The sequence below is a fragment of the Amborella trichopoda genome, chromosome 9 (genome assembly GCF_054954075.1).
Source record: "Amborella trichopoda isolate Santa Cruz 75 chromosome 9, AtrichopodaSantaCruz75HAP2 v2.0, whole genome shotgun sequence".
NCBI classification, from domain to species: Eukaryota; Viridiplantae; Streptophyta; class Magnoliopsida; order Amborellales; family Amborellaceae; genus Amborella; species Amborella trichopoda.
This window is the reverse complement of record NC_142344.1, coordinates 39,357,967-39,379,932: the sequence shown is the minus strand read 5'-3', so window position 1 is coordinate 39,379,932 and position 21,966 is coordinate 39,357,967. Positions and strand designations below refer to the sequence as shown.

Sequence of the window (21,966 nt, the reverse complement as noted above, 5' to 3'; positions counted from 1 at the left end):
ATTCCAAAAAAATAACATTTATAATGAATTTTGATAATTTTTTTAGATTTTTTTTAAGGCTTAATCTTATCGATTCAGCCGATGTCCGATCTGGATCGCCGATTCACAGATCCGGATGGGTTTTTGAGGTGCTCGATCTAGAGCACCGATCCATTTTTTAAACCACTGCTTAGTGCTATATCGCAATAGAGAAAAAATACTAAAAAGAGCAAGAGAGAGAGGCTATCAAAACCATAGTTAGCAAATCGCCATTTAATCGATGATTTTTTAAAAATACGGCGTTTTTATGGAAACAGTTTTAAACGACGACTCTTTGAAAAAGTTGGCCAAAAATCACTTAACTTTCATAAACCGGTTTAAAACGGGTTTTTTTCATAATACGATTTAAATCAGGAAAAAAAATCGTATCCTTTTTTTCCTATATATTTTTTTGAAATTTGTTTTTTTCGGAGTTTTTACAAAATCCATGACGGTCATAATGATTTTCGATCCGGATCATCCGATTTTGGATGGGGTCACTGATTTTTAACTTACTACTCATATAGAAAATGGAGTCTCAATATTTATGTATTTTAAAATGAAGAAAATCCATAATAGACTATCGTCATTTTCATTTGAAAACTCAAAAATAATCTTTATAATAATATTTATTATCTTTTTAAGTTTTTTCTTTTTTTTATGTTTGGATACGGCTGATCTGGCCTATCCACCGATCGAGACCATGGATATGCCATGTAGACCAATTTTCCAGATCGATAACCAGGGTCACTGATCCGCTTTTTAAGACGTTAACGGCAACGTGTGAAATCTCACGGTTTCACGAACTCCAGAAAAATTCTCTCTTTTCGGCCCTCCAACGTCTAACGCATGAGGTGGTTTTGACCTTTTATGTCCGAAGGAGTTAATATACAGTATGCTCACGCGAGCGTCCAATACGCACTTCTTATACACTCTCTCTGACGGCGTACTGGCATGCCGCAATCCGCCTGAAAATAACCCGCAAAAGCTCGGATTTTGATCAGGTAAGCCTACATTTCTTCAACTCACCCTCCTCAAGATCACGGTTCTGAAATTGTAGGTTTCCCTAAACGAAATCGATCTACTCCATGATTCCGAGTGTGTTCTAGGGTTTATGTTTTCTCGCTTCAAGTATTGGATTTTGTAGCTTTTAGGCTGAAATACTGCCTCACCTTATCAAGATGTGTGCTCTAGGGTTCTTTATTTTCATTCATTGAGCTTAGTTCATTCATTGAGCTTAGCTTTTGATTTTAGGGCGGCATGTGAAAGCAGCATTTTCTTTACATCTCATGTGCCTCTTGGTATAAAGCCTAGTTTTTGTTTTTTTTGTTTTTTTTTATGTTCTCGGGAGTTTCTTGATAACTCCGCATTTCTTGTTTTCGGATTTTTCTTTCTTTTCTTTACAGATGTCTCTCTCTCTAATTTCTGAATCTGATTATTAGAATCCTTTCTCACTCGACTGCAATTATACAATACGACTTGCACGCAACTCTTTTACCGGTGAATTTTGGGTTGCCGGAATCGGGTGGATTTTGGTATTTTCTGGCGACCTGAAAAGGCATCGAGCACCAGACAAAAAATGCAACCTTGTGTAATCAAGTCTGGTTTTCAGGTGTTGCCCTGCTCAATCCACTCTCTGCAACGTTCGTGCCCTAGCTCCCCCATTTTTAGAAGGCCGTTTTCGATTGTGAGTGACCCACTTTCTCTCTCATCAGACCTTTGCACAAGCAAATTGAATACCAAGCAATTACAAAGGAAAAAGATGAACCAGGCTGCAATGGGGGAAGCAACATCTGTAAAGGACAAAGGGAAGTTGCTGGTCTTTGAAAATGAGGAGGAGCTCATGGTGGCTTTGGCAAAATACACATCTGAATTGTCAGAGAAAATTGTCAAAGAAAGAGGAGCTTTTACTGTAGTTCTTTCTGGAGGGTCCCTCATCAAGTGCCTTGGGTAAACGATTTGGTCTTTGTGGGTTACTTTCTTTTGTGTTTTTATAGAGCTTAAATCACCATATTGGATAGACAAGGGTGTTTTTTTTTTGCTTTTGAAAAATTCTGGATATTGTATCCGTTCATTTTGCTATTTCATATTTTTTTGCTGCTATTTGTTTCTCAGGAAACTGGTTGAACCTCCATTTTTTGATTCTGTCGAGTGGGCACGATGGCACATTTTTTGGGTGGATGAGAGAGTGGTTCCCCTAGATCATCCTGAAAGTAACTATAAGCTGGCTTATGATGGTTTCCTTTCAAAGGTGTGTCTTTTGTTTCTCTTTTCTGAGCTAATATCCAAGTTAGATTGTGTAGTTCTGCAGAAGTTTTTCTTATTGAAATCTAATTTTAAATGTGTTCTAGTCAACTGAAGTCTCAGGGACTAAAAACTTGGACTTAATCTCTCAATGAGATTTAAATTTCAGTAAAACTTGGCCAAATTTTTATTTTGATTCAAAAATAAATTAAGACTGCGGCAGGACTTGGTCGAGTCCCACAAACTCAGTCATTGCTTGAGCCAGGCCGAGTTGGAGTCCCAAAACTTTAAACAATATGTTCAAAATTAGATCAGTTCAGCTGCATCTCTGTGCATACTCCTTGGTTTTTATTCAGGAACCTTCTCTTTTGTATCCAGGTTCTGGGATTGAGTAGTCAGGCTTGAGGTGTTTTTCACTTTGTAGCAAGTGCTGTATAAATTGTAGAATTGAAGTATGCTTTTTCATTTAGGTTATAGAACACATGCGACGAGGGAGGAAAAAATTGATAAAAATTGTCTAGAACTCCAAATAACTAGGAGATCGTATTGCTTTTGCACAAAATATAAATCATATCAACTTAATTTAGAAGCCAAGTCAATTGCAAGATTTGCACACGTGCAAGACCTTGTTTTATATATAGATAATAGATTAGGTTATAACAAGACAGCTTCTGGATTCTGTTATCTTATGCATGCCTCCCAGCAGTGACCTCTCTGTGTGTAAATCACCTTCTTCTTGCTTTCTGTTTTTTAGGTATTCTATGAAGTACCGCACATTTAATTTTTAAACTTTTGCACTCTTTCCATTACAACATTCAGGTCGGGATTCCATAATAATTTTTGGGCCATTAACCCGGATGCTTGCAGCTCTTAGTCACACCCACGTTCTAAGATCTGTCCGTGCTGTAAAGATTTTTGTCTTTCTTTTTTTTACTTATTTATTTTATTTGTGGAGCCTATTCATGCTTACTTCGTTATTATCTGTAAAGGCTTTTGGATACTTGTTTTTCAGGTTCCAATTCCTCCTGGTCATGTTTATGCTATCAATGATTCACTATCTCCAGAGGATGCCGCTGACGATTATGAGACTGGTCTTAAGCAACTTGTCCATTCAGGGGTAGTGGACATCTCAGCAGTCACTTCCTTCCCCAATTTTGACCTCATGCTCTTAGGGATGGGTCCTGATGGTCATGTAGCATCTCTTTTCCCTGGACATCATCTTATCCATGAGAACCAACGATGGGTTACATATATAAAGGACTCCCCAAAACCACCACCAGAACGAATAACTTTTACCTTCCCAGTTATCAACTCAGCTTCAAATATTGCGCTTGTTATTGTTGGTGCTGGAAAGGCTGATATGATGAAGAGGGTTCTATGTGATGAACAACACTCTGATCTGCTGCCGGTGCAAATGGTCTCACCCGTCCATGGGGAACTCGTTTGGTTTACTGACAAAGAGGCATCTTCAAAGCTTCCTGGTTCTTCATTGCTCTGAATTTGTTGGTTTTAATATTATGATGTTGTTACTCGATAACTCTTTTGACAACTTTGTTGCAAGTTGGACTCCTAGTTCATAATATGAGTGTGTGACTTGTTCGATATGTTGGTTCTGTTGCATAAATAAAACGTTTATTGCATAAGATCCTTGTCATTTTTGCTTTTGGGCACTTATGGGAACTTCCAGCTCTAGAAACTATCCAATTTATTGTAGCACTTCCTTATTAGTTAATGAAGTGCTGTAACAAATGGCTTTAGGTAGTTCTTGGTTCTTAATAAATGAGAGCGTGCAGCTTCCTTCCCCACATTAGTGTTCTCTCATCCCGTTTTTTCGAATCTGTGCTTCTTGCCTTTTTTGGCTTCTAGTCCTTGTCCTCTCAAACTATACCCTTTCTCTCCCAAACCATTCCCTTTCTCTCTAATTCCTCTCTCTTGAATTGTTCCCTTCTCTATAATCTTGCTCTTACTGTCTCTCTTTATTTGTGCTCTCTCTAACACCTTTATCTCTCTAACTCTTTTTAACCATGCCCTTTCTTTCTACTCATGTTTTTATTCTCTATCTGAATGCCCTCTCTAACCATGCATTTTTTATCTCTCTAACTACTTTCTCTCTCTCTTACTCCTCTCTATAATAATGTCCTCTAGCTCCTCTCTTTTTAAGTCCTCTCTCCAATTGTGCCTTTTCTCTCACTCATTCTCTCACCCTTTCCCTCTTTGAATGTCCTTTTTCTCTAAGTCATCTTTCTCTAACTATGCCTTCTGTCTCTAAATGTGTCTTTTCTCTCGCTAAGCTCTTTCTCTCTTGTATTGTGTCCTTTCTGTATCTTTGTGTAAGTCCTACCTCTGTAACCCCTTTCTTTGTTTCTCTCTTCTATCTTTAGCTCTCTTTAAAGTAATGAAGCCTAATCATTATGAAGCTTTGTTAGATCATTGTGAAGCCTGATCTCTGTCAGACAGGTTATCCAAAAACTATTCCAGAACTTCCAAATATCAACAGTTCCAGAGAACTCGATTTTCCAGGTTCCACGGATCCGGTGGCTTCCAATTACAGATGTGCCTGTAGTGTTTTTCATTTTGCACAGAACATATGTGTGTGAGCTCTCATAATATCTTTGGGAATGGTTTCGGATAACAGTTCTCTAACCGTGAGATTTGTGAAATACACAAGGTAAGTCTATTTATATAAGTTATATGTTCAAACTTTTCTTGGTTGAAGACAATTATAATGTGTTTATCTTAAAACCTTGATGCGATGCTATCTACGTAGTAGGTCCCCCAAACTTCCTCTTGATTGGCCAAGCTACATAACTCAATTGGGGACTCAGGCTATCAAATTTATGCAAAATTTTAGGAGTAGATACGCAAATTTTCTGGTGGAATTAAATTTGCTATTTTTTGTAATTGAATGTGGAGTAGTGATTCCATAGAAGTTTTAATTTTGCTATAACAGATATAGAAGGTTATTTACGTCTCATGGGTTAAACATGAAAGTTCTGATGAGGATAACATGAAGCCAGAAATGGATCCAAATGATTAAAATGTTTTATACCTGGGAAACTCATTCATTGTAGCTTTGGCATTGGAGAAGATATAGTAATTTAATGATTCTAAGCTGATTATGAACACTATTGGAGATTAAGAACTTGCCCAATTGACTTGGGAGATACCCAAGTTGGCTCATCTCAGTAACCTGAGTTGTGGCGAGTCTTATCCGACTCACCCAAGTAGACTCCATGAGATGCTCAGTCCTAATCCAAGTTTGATTTAAAGAGCATTGGTACAGGCTGTAACACTTAGAGGTCTCATTTTTACGTACAGGGTGGATTAACAACATGATGCATTTTTTCACAGGAATGTTGTTTTCTGTTCATCTCATGTACTGCATTTCATATTGTGTTCTCCAAAACTATAAAGAATTGATCAATCAGCCCTCACTTTGATACAACATGTGGAAACACAAGTTGCTCTGATACGACTTGTGGAGTGGCAAGGCTGTTTGATTATCACTTGGTGAGTCAAATGTGCATTATGCTTTGACACCATAGTTTGAGTGGCTCATAGTTGAATGTCAACAGAGTTCTGCTCAGCTTTGACAACACTTGTTGAAACCAGTGTATTAACCATGATTTCCTTTCTTCCCCACCTCCCCACCCAAAAAAAAAACCAAAGGTATCTTCTCTCTTGTTCTCCAAGTTCCACCCTTTTCTCTCCTTTAGGGCGTGTTTGCTTTTTTGAAAGTATTCTTTGTATTCTTTCAGATTTTGAAAAAGTTCTATGTTTGTTTCACACTTTCCATGAAAAGTTCAGAAACTAATCTTTCAACAAAAGTTCCCATTCCTTTGTTACAAAAGCTCCCATTCCTTTGTTAAAAAGTGAAAGATTAAGTTCCTGGAGGGGGTAGGAACTTAATCTTTCATAACTTTTTTGTTGATCACCATTCACTATGTATAATATAAATACATAATATTAGTATTATTAACATGATATAATATAATATTACCATAACATAATATTATATAATATAATATTATAATTTATAATATAATGTTATACTATATTATATATTTATATTTATTTTATTAATATAATATATATTTATATTATATTAAATGTTATATATAATATATATTTATTATATTATATATACTATTTCTATTATTATATTATATAAAATATATATTGTATGTAATATTTATATTATTGTATTATTTATTATATAAATATCTTATATTATTTATAATATATATTTATGATATTATATATTATAATAAATATATAATATAATATATTGTATATAATAAATATTATAAATAATATATAATAAATATAATAAATAATATATTTATTATATTAAATAAATATTATATATAATATAATAAATAATAATATAAAGATTATATATAACATATACAAATATCTTATATTATACTATATATTATATATAACATATACAAATATCTTATGTTATACTATATATTATATATAATATATCAATATCTTTATAATATAATAAATAATAATATAAATATTATATATAACATATACAAATATCTTATATTATACTATATACTATATATAACATATACAAATATCTTATGATATACTATATATTATATATAATATATCAATATCTTATATTTATATCTGCATTATTTTCACAAATGTGTTCCAAGTTGTCTTTATAAGGACAATGAGGCTACAGCTTAAAACTCTCTACTAGAAAAAAGTTTCAAGTTGATGCATATCACAACTTGATAAGGCTACAACTTGATGAAAGGTTGATGACGTTCAGTTCTAGATGTCTATTTTAGGCTTCTAGAGAGTAATCTATGTTCCTCTAGCACAACACTCGTGGTTTCACAAGTTGTTATACTATCATGAGCCTCCCAAAATGGTTGTATGTTATCGCATATCAGAGAATGGGCTAGTCTTTATAGGCTATCAACTGCATTGTTTCTTGTTGACTATGGTAAATCGTCCATTTCGTACTACTTTCAATTTTACATGGTGCACTCCATTTCTGGCTTGTGAATTGTGATGTTATAAAACAAGACACTCAGTTGTTGTGGTCTTTCTCTTCAGTAGGTCAGGCAACTGACTTTATTTGGTAGTTCCTTACGTGATGAAGTATTGGACTGCGAGTCATGAGATTTCTAGCTAAACATGCTAGTCATCCTTTTAATACAGAAGTTATGGTGTCCCTCGAGTACTGCCTCCATGGTTGGATCCATATGTGAGTCTCTACTTTACACATTGCACTGTGCTACTAAATAAAACCTGCATTTTTTTTTATTTTTTATTTTTGAGAATGTTAACATTTAAAACCTGCATTGTTCATCAATTTGAACCCTTATTTTGGATCATTGAATCTTAGTTTTTATAAAAAAATTGAAAATTTTCAGATTTTGGGTTTGTCTTGACTTCTCAAATTCTGCTGCGTACATCTCAATCTATGACGACATTTTTTGATAAAACATGAGTTCATAGTATAAACCCTGAGTTGCTTGCTGTGACATCTCATGTGTAGGGTTCTGTATGTAAGGGTGTGTAAGTATTTCTTATCTAAACTTCATTTCCCAATCTCTTTTTGGCTTACTAATGTGAGACCAAACTACTTACGTTCTCTATTTTTGGTCGTGTTTTTTTTCCCTACTTCTAACCATTGGTGAAAGAGACCCTGAAGCATTAATAAGCTTGGTTTCTCGTTCTTTGATATGTTAAAGTCTTGAAATATATTCACTTCAAAAGAAGTCTTGAAATATATTGTTGATTGTAATAATGTTCTATTTTGACCTTGTGTTTCTCATAGGGTTGCTCCTTTTATTCTCATTCAAGGTTTCTAGTCTTGATGGATCCTATCATGGAATTCATCTCATTGATTTCCAAACATCACTTTAAAGTACTAGCTCTTCAAAAATTCGGCGACATGCACAATGTGACAATCTCTATTTCAAGTCTCGACATGGAGGAATTTAATTATGCTTACAATGCCAGTAATTAACAGCATGTCAATTATATTAGCCATGCCAAGAGCTCCCGATATTGCATTAAGCTCGTTGATTTTTATACATCTGGCTGAGTTTTTGGATCATTTGCAAACTAGGTTTAGTTCCTTTGAATTGTCTTGATATATATATATATATAACATCGTTTGCTTGATTATTACCTATGTCAGAAAGAGTGGCATCTTCTTGGCTTTATTTGGTGTGAAGCCATGCAAGACGAGCTAAGCATTTCCATTAAATAACTCTTGAGACTTGTTAGTGGGTTCCACTTCCTATATACGATAAAGGCTCTTAGGTGCAAATAGATTTATAAAGGAAAGTTGAAATTGATTGTTATTTCTAAGAGATACATGAGGAGAATAGTAATATACAATGACACTCAAGAACACAGTTTAAAAGTCACCGAATGAACGTGAGAATGTCATGAGTCAACTCGAGATCTTACTGAGTGTTGGCTGACATACGAGACCAGGCTTCTCTACTCTTCTTCTCTACTGAGTTATATGAGAGCTGGTCTTCACTTGTTGACTCAGCTTAGGAGAATGTCAAATCTGGAGCCAATTCGTTGGTTTTCAACTTGCTAATCAGAGCACGATGCTGCCTATGAGCAAGAGTTTTGCTACAGTAAAGTTAACTACAATATGTTGCTGTACCTTGTGTAGCCCTCTGGAAGTTGACACTATCATATGCAGAAGATTAATGTTTTGTCTTAAATGAAGATCCTTTTATTACTTGCTTGGGGCTTACCACATGAGGAAGACATTATATAGAGTCATACTAGCACTGCAAAAACCAAATAATGGTGTGTACCATATCAGTTCAATTTGAGACATTCTTTGAGTGGAGTCCAGTCTTCGGTCCTTTCGAGTACTTGCCACTAGATAGATATTGATATTCCATAATAGTTTCGAGACTAATACTGCTAAAATAATGCATTTATTCATCAGTTTATGGCAACTAGGAGATCATATTTGATAGTTGGTATACTTGGTTATTGCTGTCCTAGGTCCCTTTTTACATGGGATTTTACTATAGTTGTCTGGTCAATAGTTACAGGGATTTCCCTACGAAGGTTGTGGACCCACTTCAGTATTGATCTCATGATTCCAGAAAAATTCTAATTGGCAAGAGAATGCACACCACATTTTTCAGTGCGTGCTCTCTATTATGGGCTCTTTGCAATCCAGATTTTCAGGGACAACAATCTTAGTATGATAACTCGGATCTCGACGCACCCAATCCAGGATCTCTATGATATTATGAGCATCAGTTATAAACTCATTATCAATATTTGTAGGTAACGATTAACTGATAATGGAAATACACAAGTAAGAAGAACACACTATCATAAATTTTATAAAGGAATCATCTACAACTTGAAGTAAAAGAACAACATCATCATCATCATCATCACCCGACCCTTGTCCCAACTATTTGGGGTCAGCTGCGCAATTTATATTCCGCTATTCCACCCTATTAAGGTCCATATCGTAGTCCATAGTTGTTAGAGATGGGAGTGGGATCGGTTCGAGAATCGCCGAACCGCCCTATTGCGGAAGTTCCTTGGGTTTGGGATCGGGGTCCGTACAATGAACTAGAGAGGGAACGAGATCTCGTGTCCATGTGTTCGAGGTTTTGATTAGCAAGGATCTAAGCTCCACTACACATTAAACGAGGTTGTCAAGTAGAGCTAGTACGAGTTCCCTAGGTTAAGGGATCGAGGTTTCCATTTGTCATATTACGCAGTCCCGCTTGTTCTAATATTGAGATTCTTCAAGAATAGGAATCAAGGTCCTCAGTTGATTGGCCCCAAGGCCCTCAACTACCATTGGGTAAGGGAACAAGTCCAATATGTATGCTATCCTCTAGTTAAATAAATATGTAGTGGCCCATTTCTATACATCACCTGCTTACATGCTACTTGATAAATGCTAGATACTACTGAACACTTTGCTGTATATGTCCATAGTCCATGCTCCAAAATCCAATATGTACATATGAGCCTATGACAACCTCTAATTAAATAAATCCGTAGTGCCCTGTTTCTAGGCATACATGCTACCTGATTAAATATTAAATATTGTTAGGCACATTACAGTATAGTTTGTGGTCCATAGTCTAAAATGTAATATGTATGACATCTTATGTTTAAATAAGTGCATCAAAGCATATTTTTATGCAAAACATGCCTACATGCTTGATAAATCTAAAGAGTATGGATTATTTTGCTACCTAGTCCATGATCCTTAGTCCAAAATCTAATGTGTGCGTAGGGAGGAGTGAGAGTGAGAGCGAGTGAGAGAGAGTGATAGTAGAGAGATAGTGATGAGATGAATGCTTTTTATGGTGATTTTCGTGTATATATTGTGATTTATGCCATTATCAGATATTAGGATTGAAACACGAATGCTGCATGGGTTTCAATGCATTGAATATCTAAGATTTATGTGATAAATCTTGATTTAGGATCAGAATATGAATGTTGTGTTGGTTATTTTGTCTTGATTCGACATTTTATTGGATAATTTGGTATTTGATCAGAGCATGAATACTGAATTTATTGCCCTGTTATAAAATTTGCCATTTGCATGAATATTGAATTTGTTGCTTAGTTATAAAACTTGCCACTTATATAAAAGGGGCAGAGAGAGAGAGTTGTAGGAATTGGGAGAGAGAGAGAGAGGTGTAGGAATACCGTGGAACTGGATTCATATGTTTTTTAAAGTAGATTCTACATATATGGAACTCAAGATTATAATGTACCAAAACCTTGGAACATGTTTGATAGCAGCAGGAATCTATTTAGAAATAGTGCTAGAATCCACTAATGAGTGGAACGTGATCCCTTTTATTTGGGAGCGAGATCCCAAAACTGAAAAACAGGGGTCCCTACGAGATCCCTAGGAGGAACAGTGGGATCGAGGTTCCGAAGCAGAAATGCCACCCTACCACCATGGTTCCCTTAACTATGCTGTAGTCAGACAATACGTCATCATATTTTTTCTTATTGCTTCTATCCACGTCCTTTAGGGCCTTCCTCTTGTACTTTTAGGGTCTTCCATTTGAAACAAATCACCCTTCCTAACAAGTATTGTTCCAGGTCGACGATACATATGGGCATAACATCTTAGTGTATTTTCTCTCATTTTATCGCCTATTGTAGCTACCCTTAAGTTCTCTCGAATGCACTTATTCCAAATTCTATCTTGTCTTGCTACTCATCCATCTCAACATCCTCATCTCAGGTAGCTATACCCATTCTATAGATACGTTGTTTCGTGAACGCCCAATATTCTGTCTCATAAAGCATGGCTGGTCTTATAGCCGTCCGATACAACTTCATCTTCAGTTTCATTGGTATGCATCAAGTAAACAGACGAGGGTTATGTTAGATTAGCAGCCAGTGGAAAATTTTTGCCATATAATAGGAAAAAAATAAAAATAAAAAAAGCAAAACATATAAAGAGGCAATAATGCAAGACATGTTGATTAGTTTTAGACAAGACTGCGCAAGTCTATCTACAAAAACCTACTTGCCCCGTGACCACCACATAGACCTTGCATACCACTTGGAACTGCAATTCAAATCAAATTAGTCTCGACTTGTGAACACCACATAGACCCTTGCATACCACTTGGAACTGCAGCTCAAATCAAATTAACATAAATAGAAATAAGGAAATAAATGCAAGATACAATATGCCATTTCACACTTCTTGCACTATTGCTCGAGGGTTGCTGTCAAGCGTGCCTGCTCTTAAGCCATTTGATTCTTTTAAGGTAACGAGCAGGTCATGGCCTTTGCTTTAATCAGCAATTCTTGTTCATTGGAGGCTGGCATCTTCATGACCTTGTCCACGACCCTAATGAAGGAACATGTACATGATGGCTTAAAGGTGACTCACAAGATGGCTTGTAAAGCAGATGGTGGGAAAGTGACTTGGGTATGGGATGGTACAACATGAGTTTCAATGTACACCTGCAGAGGGGGTGCTATGTAGGTGTTTTTTTTTTTTTGAAACTGTTAGCCTTATATTAATAGCAAGAGATGCAGTATACAAAACAACCCAAGGGCTAAAAAAAGCCACAAAGAGCATGACAAAAACAAAACTATACAGGCGAAATTACGTGGGAACAATTAGAATTACTAAACACAATCACTAATTACAAAGATTTGTCAAGTTTTTATTCCAAAAAGATTAGGGCAAAGCCACATAAGCTCCTTGCTTAGCTAGTGTATTGTCCACTTGATTGGCCTCCTTCCTAGTATGAGTCCAAAAGACCTGCATATGCCTGCAAATTCCGAAAATCTCATCAAAGATAGTCAGAAGTCTCTACGGTGGTGTAGCCTCTTGTGAGGCCCAAGAAATGACATTTCTTGAATCACCCTCAGAATTGAGCTCCAAGAAGGGTTGAAGCTTTTGAGGCCTTCCAATATGGCACGGGCTTCTTCTATGGTGGAGTCCGCGATACCAATGGGGGAGGCATAAGAGAAGAGAGAAACTCCATTGTGGTTTTTAGTGTTTCAAAAAGCGGACCGCCCAGCGCCTAGGTGGCCACCTAGGCGGTTCTGGGGGCCTGGGTGTACCGCCTAGGCTTAGGCGCCCCAAAAAAATTGGATATCCCTGGGCGCTTGCCTAAGCGCTTGGGAACACACCTAGGCGGCTGCCTGGGTGGCTGCCTAGGGCCTGCATCCTACCCAAGGGCAGAAATACCCCTCGTTGAGGGTATTTTTGGATCATTTTTTTAATACTAAAGGTGTACAATTGTGGGTTTCAAGTTCATTTTAAACCTCAAACCCATTAAAGCCTATTTAGCGAGGGAAAGGAGGCTGAGCCTAGGTCTAAGATGAAGGATGGTTGTCCAGTTAAGGATAAAATCTGAGGCAGAGAGGAGCTTGAAATGGTTGTAGGTGGTGGCCCAAAAATGACCATGGAGATGATGGACTCCTTGACAGAATGTCAGTGGGAATGTTGTCCCCTGAAAATTCTGTTGTTGCGTTCTTTCCATATGGACTAAAGGATGGCCACTACTGCTTTCCAAAGCATAGTGTTGGTTTTGGGTCATGGACGGAAGCCCATTAACTGAAATAGCTGCGGGACTGATTCCGGTATTACTCATGTCCAACCGAGAAGTTGAAGTAGGTCTTCCCAGATATAGCTAGCAAAGTTACAGTGAATGAACAAGTGCAAAATCGTTTCCTCCTCCGATGGGCACATAGCACATCCGTTAGGGATTTCAAGGCCTTTTCTTTGGACTTGGTCCACTGTGAGGACTCACTCCCATAGGGCGATCCAAGTGAAGACTTGTATTCTTGGAGGAATGGAAAGGGTCCATGCCTTGGCGACGATGGAACGTAGGGAAGGTTGCACGGCTGGGGAGGAGAGGTGGATGAAGAAGGAAGGGACTGAGAAAGTCCTTGACGCAGCCGGACTCCAAATGATTTTGTCCTCCCCATTAGATGAGAAGGACAAGGAGTAGAGAATGGTAGAGAGTTTGAGGAAGTTGGAGAGTTCTTCATCACAAAGTGTTCTTCGAAAATCATGATTCCAAGATCTAGAATTTCCAACTGTGCCAAAGAGATCAGCTATAGAGGCGTCGGGGTTCCTTGCAACATGAATAGATTGGAAAACACAATGATAGGGAGGTCGTCCTAGCCAAAGGTTAGTCCAAAATTTGTCTCTTGTCCCCACCCTAGGGTGGAAACGGATGCAACATTTGAATAGGTGGAGGGAGTGAAGAAAAGATTTCCATATACTGGAAGCTGAGTGGAAGGAACCATAGGGAGGAGTTGAAGCGATATTTGTGGAATAAAACCTGGTGCCACAGTTGGTCCCCCTAATTCGCAAGTCTCCACCACCATTTACCCAACAATGCCAAGTTGAGGCGATATTTGTAGGCTGTAAGATCCCCAAAGCCCCGAAAGCTTTGGGCTGGCAAACAGAGGACTAGAGTAGGAGGTGGTAATTTTTGGATTCCCCTTCTGCCAACTAGAAGAAGTTACGCATCAATTGTTCTAGACGAAGTGCCACCGAGGCTCGCATGTGGAATAAGGACATTTGGAATGACATTTGAGAGAGTGGTTTTGATTAGGGTTGTTCTACCTGTAGAGGAGAGAGATATATGCCCTTCCATGTAGCCAGTTTGCGAACCAACTTGTCTATAATGTTGCTCCAAAGGGCCTTTTTAGGTTTGGCGGCATAGAGGAAGATTGAGATAGGTGGAGGGGAGGAGTCTATGCCACATCCTCATCTATGAGCAAAGGCTTGGGTAATGTGGGTGTCCATAGCAATACGAATCATCTTGGATTTTGTGAAATTAACCTTGAAGCCCATGGCAAAGTGGAAGCAATTAAGGAATAAGAGCAAATTATCAACTTGAGTGGTGGAGGCATCTCAAAAAAGCAAGTTTTCATCTGTGTATTGAAGGTGGGAGATTGTGGGACCATGAGTACTGAATTTGAAACCCTCCACTAGGCCAGAAAGATAGAGCCTAGAGATGGATCTGTTGAATACTTCAGCAGCTATGGGAAAGAGGAAATACATTTGCATATCCATTTTGAACGGAATGAGTAGGAGATATAGCATTGGAGGTGAGTGATCAGCCAATTCCATGAAAGGAATGGATCCCTTGCTGATATGGGTTGAGGACCTTTGGGTGATAGTAAGGTTGAGGAATTGATGCCACACTTATCGCGGTGGGAACTGGCTCTGTTTAATTCTGAATATGAGCAAGTAGATGGAAATTGAAGAGGTTCTTTCTCTAGTCAGCGAGCATATGTAAGGAAAGGATATGAAGATTACAAGTGCAAAAGTGAGAAATGTATATGGACGGATAGGCATCTACTATGATTTTCATAGCTAAGGATCCTAGGAGGATGCTACTCAGTTTGCCGCTAGCCTTTTCCATAAATTGTGTAGACTTGTGATGCACAATATCTGCTTCAAGCATCGAAGTCATGGTTCTGAGAATCGCTTATGGCCCATGCATCTTGAATCTCGATGAAGAGTACAGAATGAAGACTATGGTCTGTGCATTGTGCACCAATGCATTAGTCGCTCAGGAGGTCAATCACTAATGTCTGTGCATTCATGCATCCACAACCATTGATCTGTGTATCTTGTGGATGGCAAGTGCTGTTGTCCACTTGGATACAAGAGATTGCATAGTCAATGAGATATAAGGCTTGTTGTGATATCACATTTGAAGCCGTGAGCTACATGACCTCGGAAGTCATCCTTTTCCATGTAACTTTGATATAGGTGGGCTATGAAATCTAACATCTAACAAGCAATTGAATTGTTGAGAAAAATATTATTCTTATGAGATTGGAACACCGAATTTTTAACCCTACGGACAAAGCGAAAAGATGGGTTTCATAGAGCAATCATGGCGGAGTGTTAGGCACTTATTAGGTCTAATTGAGCTGATATTTGTTGCAGTAAAGTTTACCTATATTTTGGTCATATCACATTAAATGTGACCATAGAGGTTGAAAGGCTGCCTCATTCTGGATTGGCCGAATTCCGTGTTGCCCTTGAATATAGGGCTAGCAATAGGCGGGCTAGCCTGACTTTATAATGTGGGCCATAAAAGTTGGGTCGTAGGCTGGCTCGGCGCCTCAAACCTAGTGGCGGGCTCGGGCCAAGGCCAAGGTTAGGGCTCATTGATTTGGCCCAACCGGTATTTGGGCTAAATTTTCAGAAATATATAAAAACTTTTTGAAAAGTGGGTTAAATGCAGTTTGAACTTACTGAATAGCATGTACGCTAACTACAAAAAAAAAAAAAACTTAACTCTCTTATAAGATGTTTCACTTTTAAAATGTATAACATATAGGGTAAGCCTTCTATGCTTCCCATATAATGTAAAACTTATATATTTCCCCTTATCCAACCGTCCATGCTGAATGGAAGGTTAAGATTGCCCTAATCACAATGTCACCTCTCTACACTATTCATTTTAAATTTCTTTCTATGAACTATTTTGAGACAAAGTTTTGCAGGTCCAATCCTCTATTAAACTCTCACTAGCAAAAAAATATAAAAAAAATATTTTCAATAAAATAAAATAACCAAAATACGTTTGAAAGTTTCAATGGGTATTTTGGTCATTATATTTTTTGAAAAATTATTTTTAATATTTTTTATAGGTGTGCCCCAATGAGAAGATAGCATATACAAAATATCATATTCATAAAATTTGTATAAAAAAAGCTAAAAATAAAATATTTTAAGACATTGGATCTAAGATCAAACGATGAGTGGCTCTCTTGATAAAAAATGGACAGCTGGATGGTAGGGGAAGCATAGAAGATCTATGCTATAGGGGAAGTATATAAATCTTTCCCTAATAGATATAGGGCAGTGATTTCATGCAACGGTTGCATAATAATATAATGCAACAATATTCAAAAACTATATTAGGGCCATTTGTTTGATCTAAAATTTAAAATATACACTCTTTTCATTCTAATGAACAATCACAAAAAAGAAAAATTTGAAAATAGAATTTAGAAAGTATTTTTTTAGTCCAATTAACATAGGGCGTCCATTTTGATAAAATGGTTAGATTTAGGCCTTAGAAGGATTTTTTCTTTTTCAATTTTTTTAGATGGTTTTGTTATCATTAGATGAACAATGTTAAAAAAAAAAGAAAAAAAAAGTGATTTTGAGTTTGTAAAGGTTAAGATCTAGAAATTTACCAAATAAATAGTTTAGATTCGTTTTTGGAGGGATCTCATTTTGACTATATCTAGCGTTCAAATCCAACTTTTGTGTTTAGGGATTGATTATTGAGATGAAGAGAGAGTGGGTACAAAATTTTGAGTCATACAAATACCACAAACATGGATTTTTAGAAGTGTGGTTGCATTATATTATGATACCACCGTGGCATGAGATCACTGGCCCAAATATATATGTTTTTAAAAAATTATCAAAAACTCTCTTTCTCTTTCCTAACCACAAAACTAGTGTCTCCCCTTCAAAAAAAAAATAAAAAAATAAAAAAAAGAACAAAAACAAAGAAAAAAAAATCCAAAAAAGAAAAAAAAAAACAGAGATCTAGCTTACAGTCTTTGTACAGAGTCAAGCCTACTCCCCCTCTCTCTCTAAATCCACATCGGGTTGGGTGTTTACATTGGTGCTTCTCTCTCTAGATCCACATCTGGTTGGGTGTTTGCCTTGGTGGGGCATGTGTTTGATGGTGTAGTAAGACAAAAGTGCAAGATGGAAGCAAAATATATTGCATTATATTATTGCTTCTGATAGGCAAATATTATTGAGGCACTTTCTTAGTGAAGTGCTATTAGCCAAGTTTGAGCATGGGCGTACATTTATCTATTGAGGTAATAAAGCGGCAATAGCCCCATTTCTAAAACTGAATGTGCAATCAAAGGCTCCTAAGAAAAAATCACTCCATTAGATAATTTCCGGAAAATATGGAGGTAGAAATTAGTTAACTTCCTGGTTAATTAATGATTGCCGATCCACTAATAAAGAGTATATAATGCTTGCTGATCTACTAATAAAGAGTATTCATATAGATCCGTTTGAGAGTATAGCACCCATGGGACTTGGATGCATTGATGGTTCATCATGGTATCAACCAGAGTTTTACGACTCGAATGAGGTCACTCGGGCTTGGTCGAGTAATTCGCCCTCACCTTAGGAGCGAGTCGAGTTTTAGGGGAGTGAGGTGTACTGAAACGTTTATTTATATAATACGGGGCAACATTTAATCATTTAAGTTTGAGTATCTCCGTAGGTAGCGCCGACGAATGATTTCCAACGGAATTGGGGTTTGAATCCTCCCAAGAAACATATTGAAAGATTTTTTTGTGCGAAGAGAATTCTTCCTCAAAAATATTATATATATATATATATATATATATATATAATATTTTTGAGGAAGAATTCTCTTCGCACAAAAAAATCTTTCAATATGTGAGGGGGGAAGATATTACAAATTACCTATAGGCGAAAATGAACAATGATTTCACATTCTCTCATCACCGTCCAAAGTTCATCACACGGTCACGATTGTTCGGTAGTGTTTCATTTTTCATTTTTTATTTTTCTAAAAATTGAAATGATATGAAACTTGGAGCATGTGTTCATAAAAAATAGACGAATCAAAGAAAAATATCCAAAAAATATTTTACATGATATTAAATTGACCAAAATACCTTTGAGAAGTTTCATGGGTATTTTGATCTTTTTTACAATTTTTTTTTTTATATTTTTATTAGGTACGTCTCACTAATATGTACACATGCTTCAAATTTCAAATCATTCTAATTTGTAAAAACAAAATGAAAAATAAAACACTACAAGACAATCGTGACTGTGCGATGAACTTTGGACGGTGATGAGGGTAGGCGAAATCACTGTTTATTTTCACCTATAGGTGTTTTGTAGTATCTTTCCAATGCCTATAGGTGAAAATGAACAATGATTTTGCTTACCCTCATCACCGTCCAAAGTTCATCGCACAGTCACGATTCTCTAGTAGTTTTTTATTTTTCATTTTGTTTGACAAATCGGAATGACATGATATTTGGAGAGTGAGTTCATAAAAAATAGGCAAATTTACAAAAAATATCAAAAAAATATTTTATATGAAATAAATTGACCAAAATATCAGAAAAGTTTCAAGGGTATTTTGGTCAATTTTTTTACAAATTATTATTTTTATGTTTTTATTAGATGCGCTTCACTAAGATGTACACATGCTCTAAATTTCAGATCATTCCGATTTGTAGAAGAAAAATGAAAAATAAAAATCTACTGGATAATCGTGATCGTACGATGAACTTTGGACGGTGATGATGATAAACGAAATCACTGTTCATTTTCGCCTATAAGCGTTGGGAAGAATTTTTCATAAATATATATATATATATATATATATATATATATATATATATATATATATTATGTTCATTTTCATAAAAAAAAGAAGTGAGCTTGACTCAATCGAGTTACTCGAACTCGGCCCAATGAATTACCTACGCCAGGGTCCAAGGACCTTGATCGAGTCGATTTTTTTTAACATTGGTACCAACCATATAGATGGATTGATAGCTTGTGTAGCTTGGTTATTTGCCATTGTAGCGATGACCTATGTGACATGTTATGTGAGTGCCATGCCCCCTTGAGAGGATCTTATTGATCCAGTGGCATCTTAGTGAGCATGTAGCATTGAGTGGCATGAACATCTTTTGTAATGCAATGATATTTTTGTGATAGTGTTTTCTTCTTGATGCACTATTTGTTTTGCTAATGAATGAGACTTTGAGTTAAATTTTTTGATTTTTTTGGGTGATTCGGTGGGGAAGACAAACCCCTACCTATTTTTTCATATAGATTAGGGAGTTAAAACTTTTTTGAAGGTGTCAACAAGATTGGAAACAACAGTGTCGTAACTAGGTATGGGGTTGTTACCACCATGACCCAACCCCCTTCTTATGAAATTAGGGAGTTAGCTTTTTTTAAGGTGTTAGTAGGTGGTGTCACTAGGATTGAAAACCACAGCGTGGTAACTAAGTATGGGGTGCTACTACCATGACCCAACCCCTACCACAATGACCCAATCCCTTTTTTATGAGGGGTTTTTTTTTTTTGAGAGAAAAATGTAAATAAAAAATGAGTTGTGGTATGATCTTATATGCGCTATTAGTAGCATTTTCTGCATTAGTGGGGCTTCCAAAGCCATGACAAATGAGATGTGGTAATACTCCCACAAAATTGGAAGAAATTTGTGCACATCCTATTTTAGTAGTCCTTCCAATATGGGCCTAAAGTCATTTAGGGCACTTCTCAGCTTAACCTAATGCGATTTCCACAATAAATGAGACATCAACCATACCTCATTTAAAAGTCCTCTAATCGGGTAGACACATCTGGCGTTTCCAGTACTTTGGACACCTTTAGGCCCTCTAGAGGCTATATTCGAGTCTTCTCAAGGAAAGGTATACAAAGAGATCCTTTAACTTTTAATATAAGGAGTTACAATTCTTGTCAGTCATATTTCAAATTGGGTGGGTATGAGTGTATGTTTGATTAGATTTAAAATTCAAAAAAAAAAAAAAAATTTCAAATTTCGTGACATACCCAAAACCATCCAATTTGAATTTTAATAGCTACACGTAATTATAACTTCCTTATAACAAAGATAGATGATCTCGTAATATACAATCCCTCTCTTTAATTGCCTTCACGAGCAATTGTGAAAATAGGCATCCTTCAAAGGGTCCTACTCAAGTGAAATTTCCACATTTTTGGTGATTGTGGTAAAATGAATTTTCCCATTCCTTGCACATTAATGGCCGGCCACCCATTCAGGGTTAACATAAAGGCAAATTTATTCATGCAGCTAAAAAAGGGATGTCCAAACAAGGCCTTACTCTTAAATCAAGTTTAAGATATTAGCAAAACATACTCGCGTGGTATCTATGTATCTCTCTCTGAGAGAGAGAGAGAGAGAGTAAACTCCCCACAATTTATTTATCATGATAAACTTTAGAATGTGACTGCGTAATAATGTGAAAGTAAAAGGTAATAAACTTTGGACGGTGATTTCATAATAATGTGAAAGTAAAGGGTTATTCAAGATCCTATTCCCCATTCTGAAAAGCCGAAACAGGAAATGACCTCCCCATCCCGAACGAACTCTTGAAGTGTATCTTGCTGCTTTCAGGCTCATCCATGCTCATCTCAGTGATAGGAACCCAAACCATGAGCTGCTTGCTCTTCACCCCTGTCATCTTCTTCATCTTCAATCTCTCCACATAGGCTGTAAACTCAGTCCCATAGCTCACCCTGCTCCCTATCTCCTTGAACAAGTGCTCATAAGGCACCTTTAGCTTCATCCATATGAACCCGGTTTCTCGAACTCGGCCGCACTCCTCTAGATCCTTCAACGGCAACACGCCTTTTGGAAACCCTAGCTCTTGAAGCAAGTCTACAGAGTGCTGATAACAAGCTTCGGCCCCGTAGACCACCTCGGCTCCGGCTCTTTCGTTTCTCACAATTTCCATGGCCATGGTGCTGTGACAGTTAATTTTAAAGGGAGATTAGGTGCTTGATGCCTTTGGTTGATTGGGAATTGTGGGGTGAGGGAGAAGTTGGTTTTTTAAATGCCAGGAGAAGTTCGTTTTAGGGTTGGTGGGTTGTGGGAAGTTGAACTACCATGGTGTTTGGTCACCCAACGGCTAGATTGCTCAGGACTTGAATGTGTTTATATATTTTATTGCTTCAATCTGCAATGACTAGTCAACGAGTAATATCTGTACAAGCATTTGGCCAACAAACCCTTATGATTATGTTGCTAATTTTGATTATGTTACTAAATCCCCAAATTTAAACGGATCATTCGCATAATTTGGGTCCGGGTCACTCAGACTGGGCCTGACGACCCAGGCCCAGCTGAATAACTCGGCTCAGTTTGAGTGGATTGAGCAAGTTTTGTACACACCAAAAAAATCTACAAAATCAAACATAAATATAAAAAATTTGTTAAAAATAATTAAAATAAGTAAAAAGTAAAATAAGTAATATGAATCAGTAAAAGTCCATACAAAAGGTGGATTTTACTGAAAAAATTGACTAAAAATAAAAAATTAGAGTGCATAATAAAAAAAGTTCCTAAATCATTATAAAAAACATATAAATTATATAAAAATATACATAAATTA

At 36.7% G+C, this 21,966-nt stretch overlaps 2 protein-coding genes across 9 annotated transcripts; one reads left to right on the top strand and one right to left on the bottom strand.

Annotated features, from left to right (window-relative positions):
* The first annotated feature begins 968 nt into the window (after positions 1 to 968).
* LOC18438903 (putative 6-phosphogluconolactonase 4, chloroplastic) lies at positions 969 to 3,905 on the top strand. Of its 8 annotated transcripts, none has more exons than XM_006849079.4 (4): positions 969 to 1,022; positions 1,631 to 1,968; positions 2,134 to 2,269; positions 3,275 to 3,905. In XM_006849079.4, the coding sequence occupies exons 2-4, from the start codon at positions 1,781 to 1,783 to the stop codon at positions 3,758 to 3,760; spliced, it is 810 nt and encodes a 269-aa protein (XP_006849142.1). In that variant the 5' UTR covers positions 969 to 1,022; positions 1,631 to 1,780; the 3' UTR covers positions 3,761 to 3,905. The 8 variants fall into 8 exon arrangements, with proteins under 8 accessions (XP_006849142.1, XP_011625160.1, XP_011625159.1 ...); XM_011626858.3 differs by having other exon boundaries at positions 1,461 to 1,968; XM_011626857.3 differs by having other exon boundaries at positions 1,425 to 1,968.
* Positions 3,906 to 20,616: 16,711 nt separating this feature from the next.
* LOC18438902 (DUF538 family protein (Protein of unknown function, DUF538)) lies at positions 20,617 to 21,481 on the bottom strand. The gene has a single exon (XM_006849078.4). The coding sequence runs from the start codon at positions 21,313 to 21,315 to the stop codon at positions 20,887 to 20,889; it is 429 nt and encodes a 142-aa protein (XP_006849141.1). The 5' UTR covers positions 21,316 to 21,481; the 3' UTR covers positions 20,617 to 20,886.
* Positions 21,482 to 21,966: the final 485 nt, after the last annotated feature.

Bases quoted from the DNA above. Each gene is read 5' to 3' on its own strand.
- LOC18438902 (XM_006849078.4), bottom strand. From the start codon at position 21,315: ATGGCCATGGAAATTGTGAGAAACGAAAGAGCCGGAGCCGAGGTGGTC.
- LOC18438903 (XM_011626858.3), top strand. From the start codon at position 1,598: ATGCAACCTTGTGTAATCAAGTCTGGTTTTCAGGTGTTGCCCTGCTCA. The intron at 1,969-2,133 runs GTAAACGATTTG...TTTGTTTCTCAG, and splicing joins TCCCTCATCAAGTGCCTTGG to GAAACTGGTTGAACCTCCAT. The intron at 2,270-3,274 runs GTGTGTCTTTTG...CTTGTTTTTCAG, and splicing joins ATGATGGTTTCCTTTCAAAG to GTTCCAATTCCTCCTGGTCA.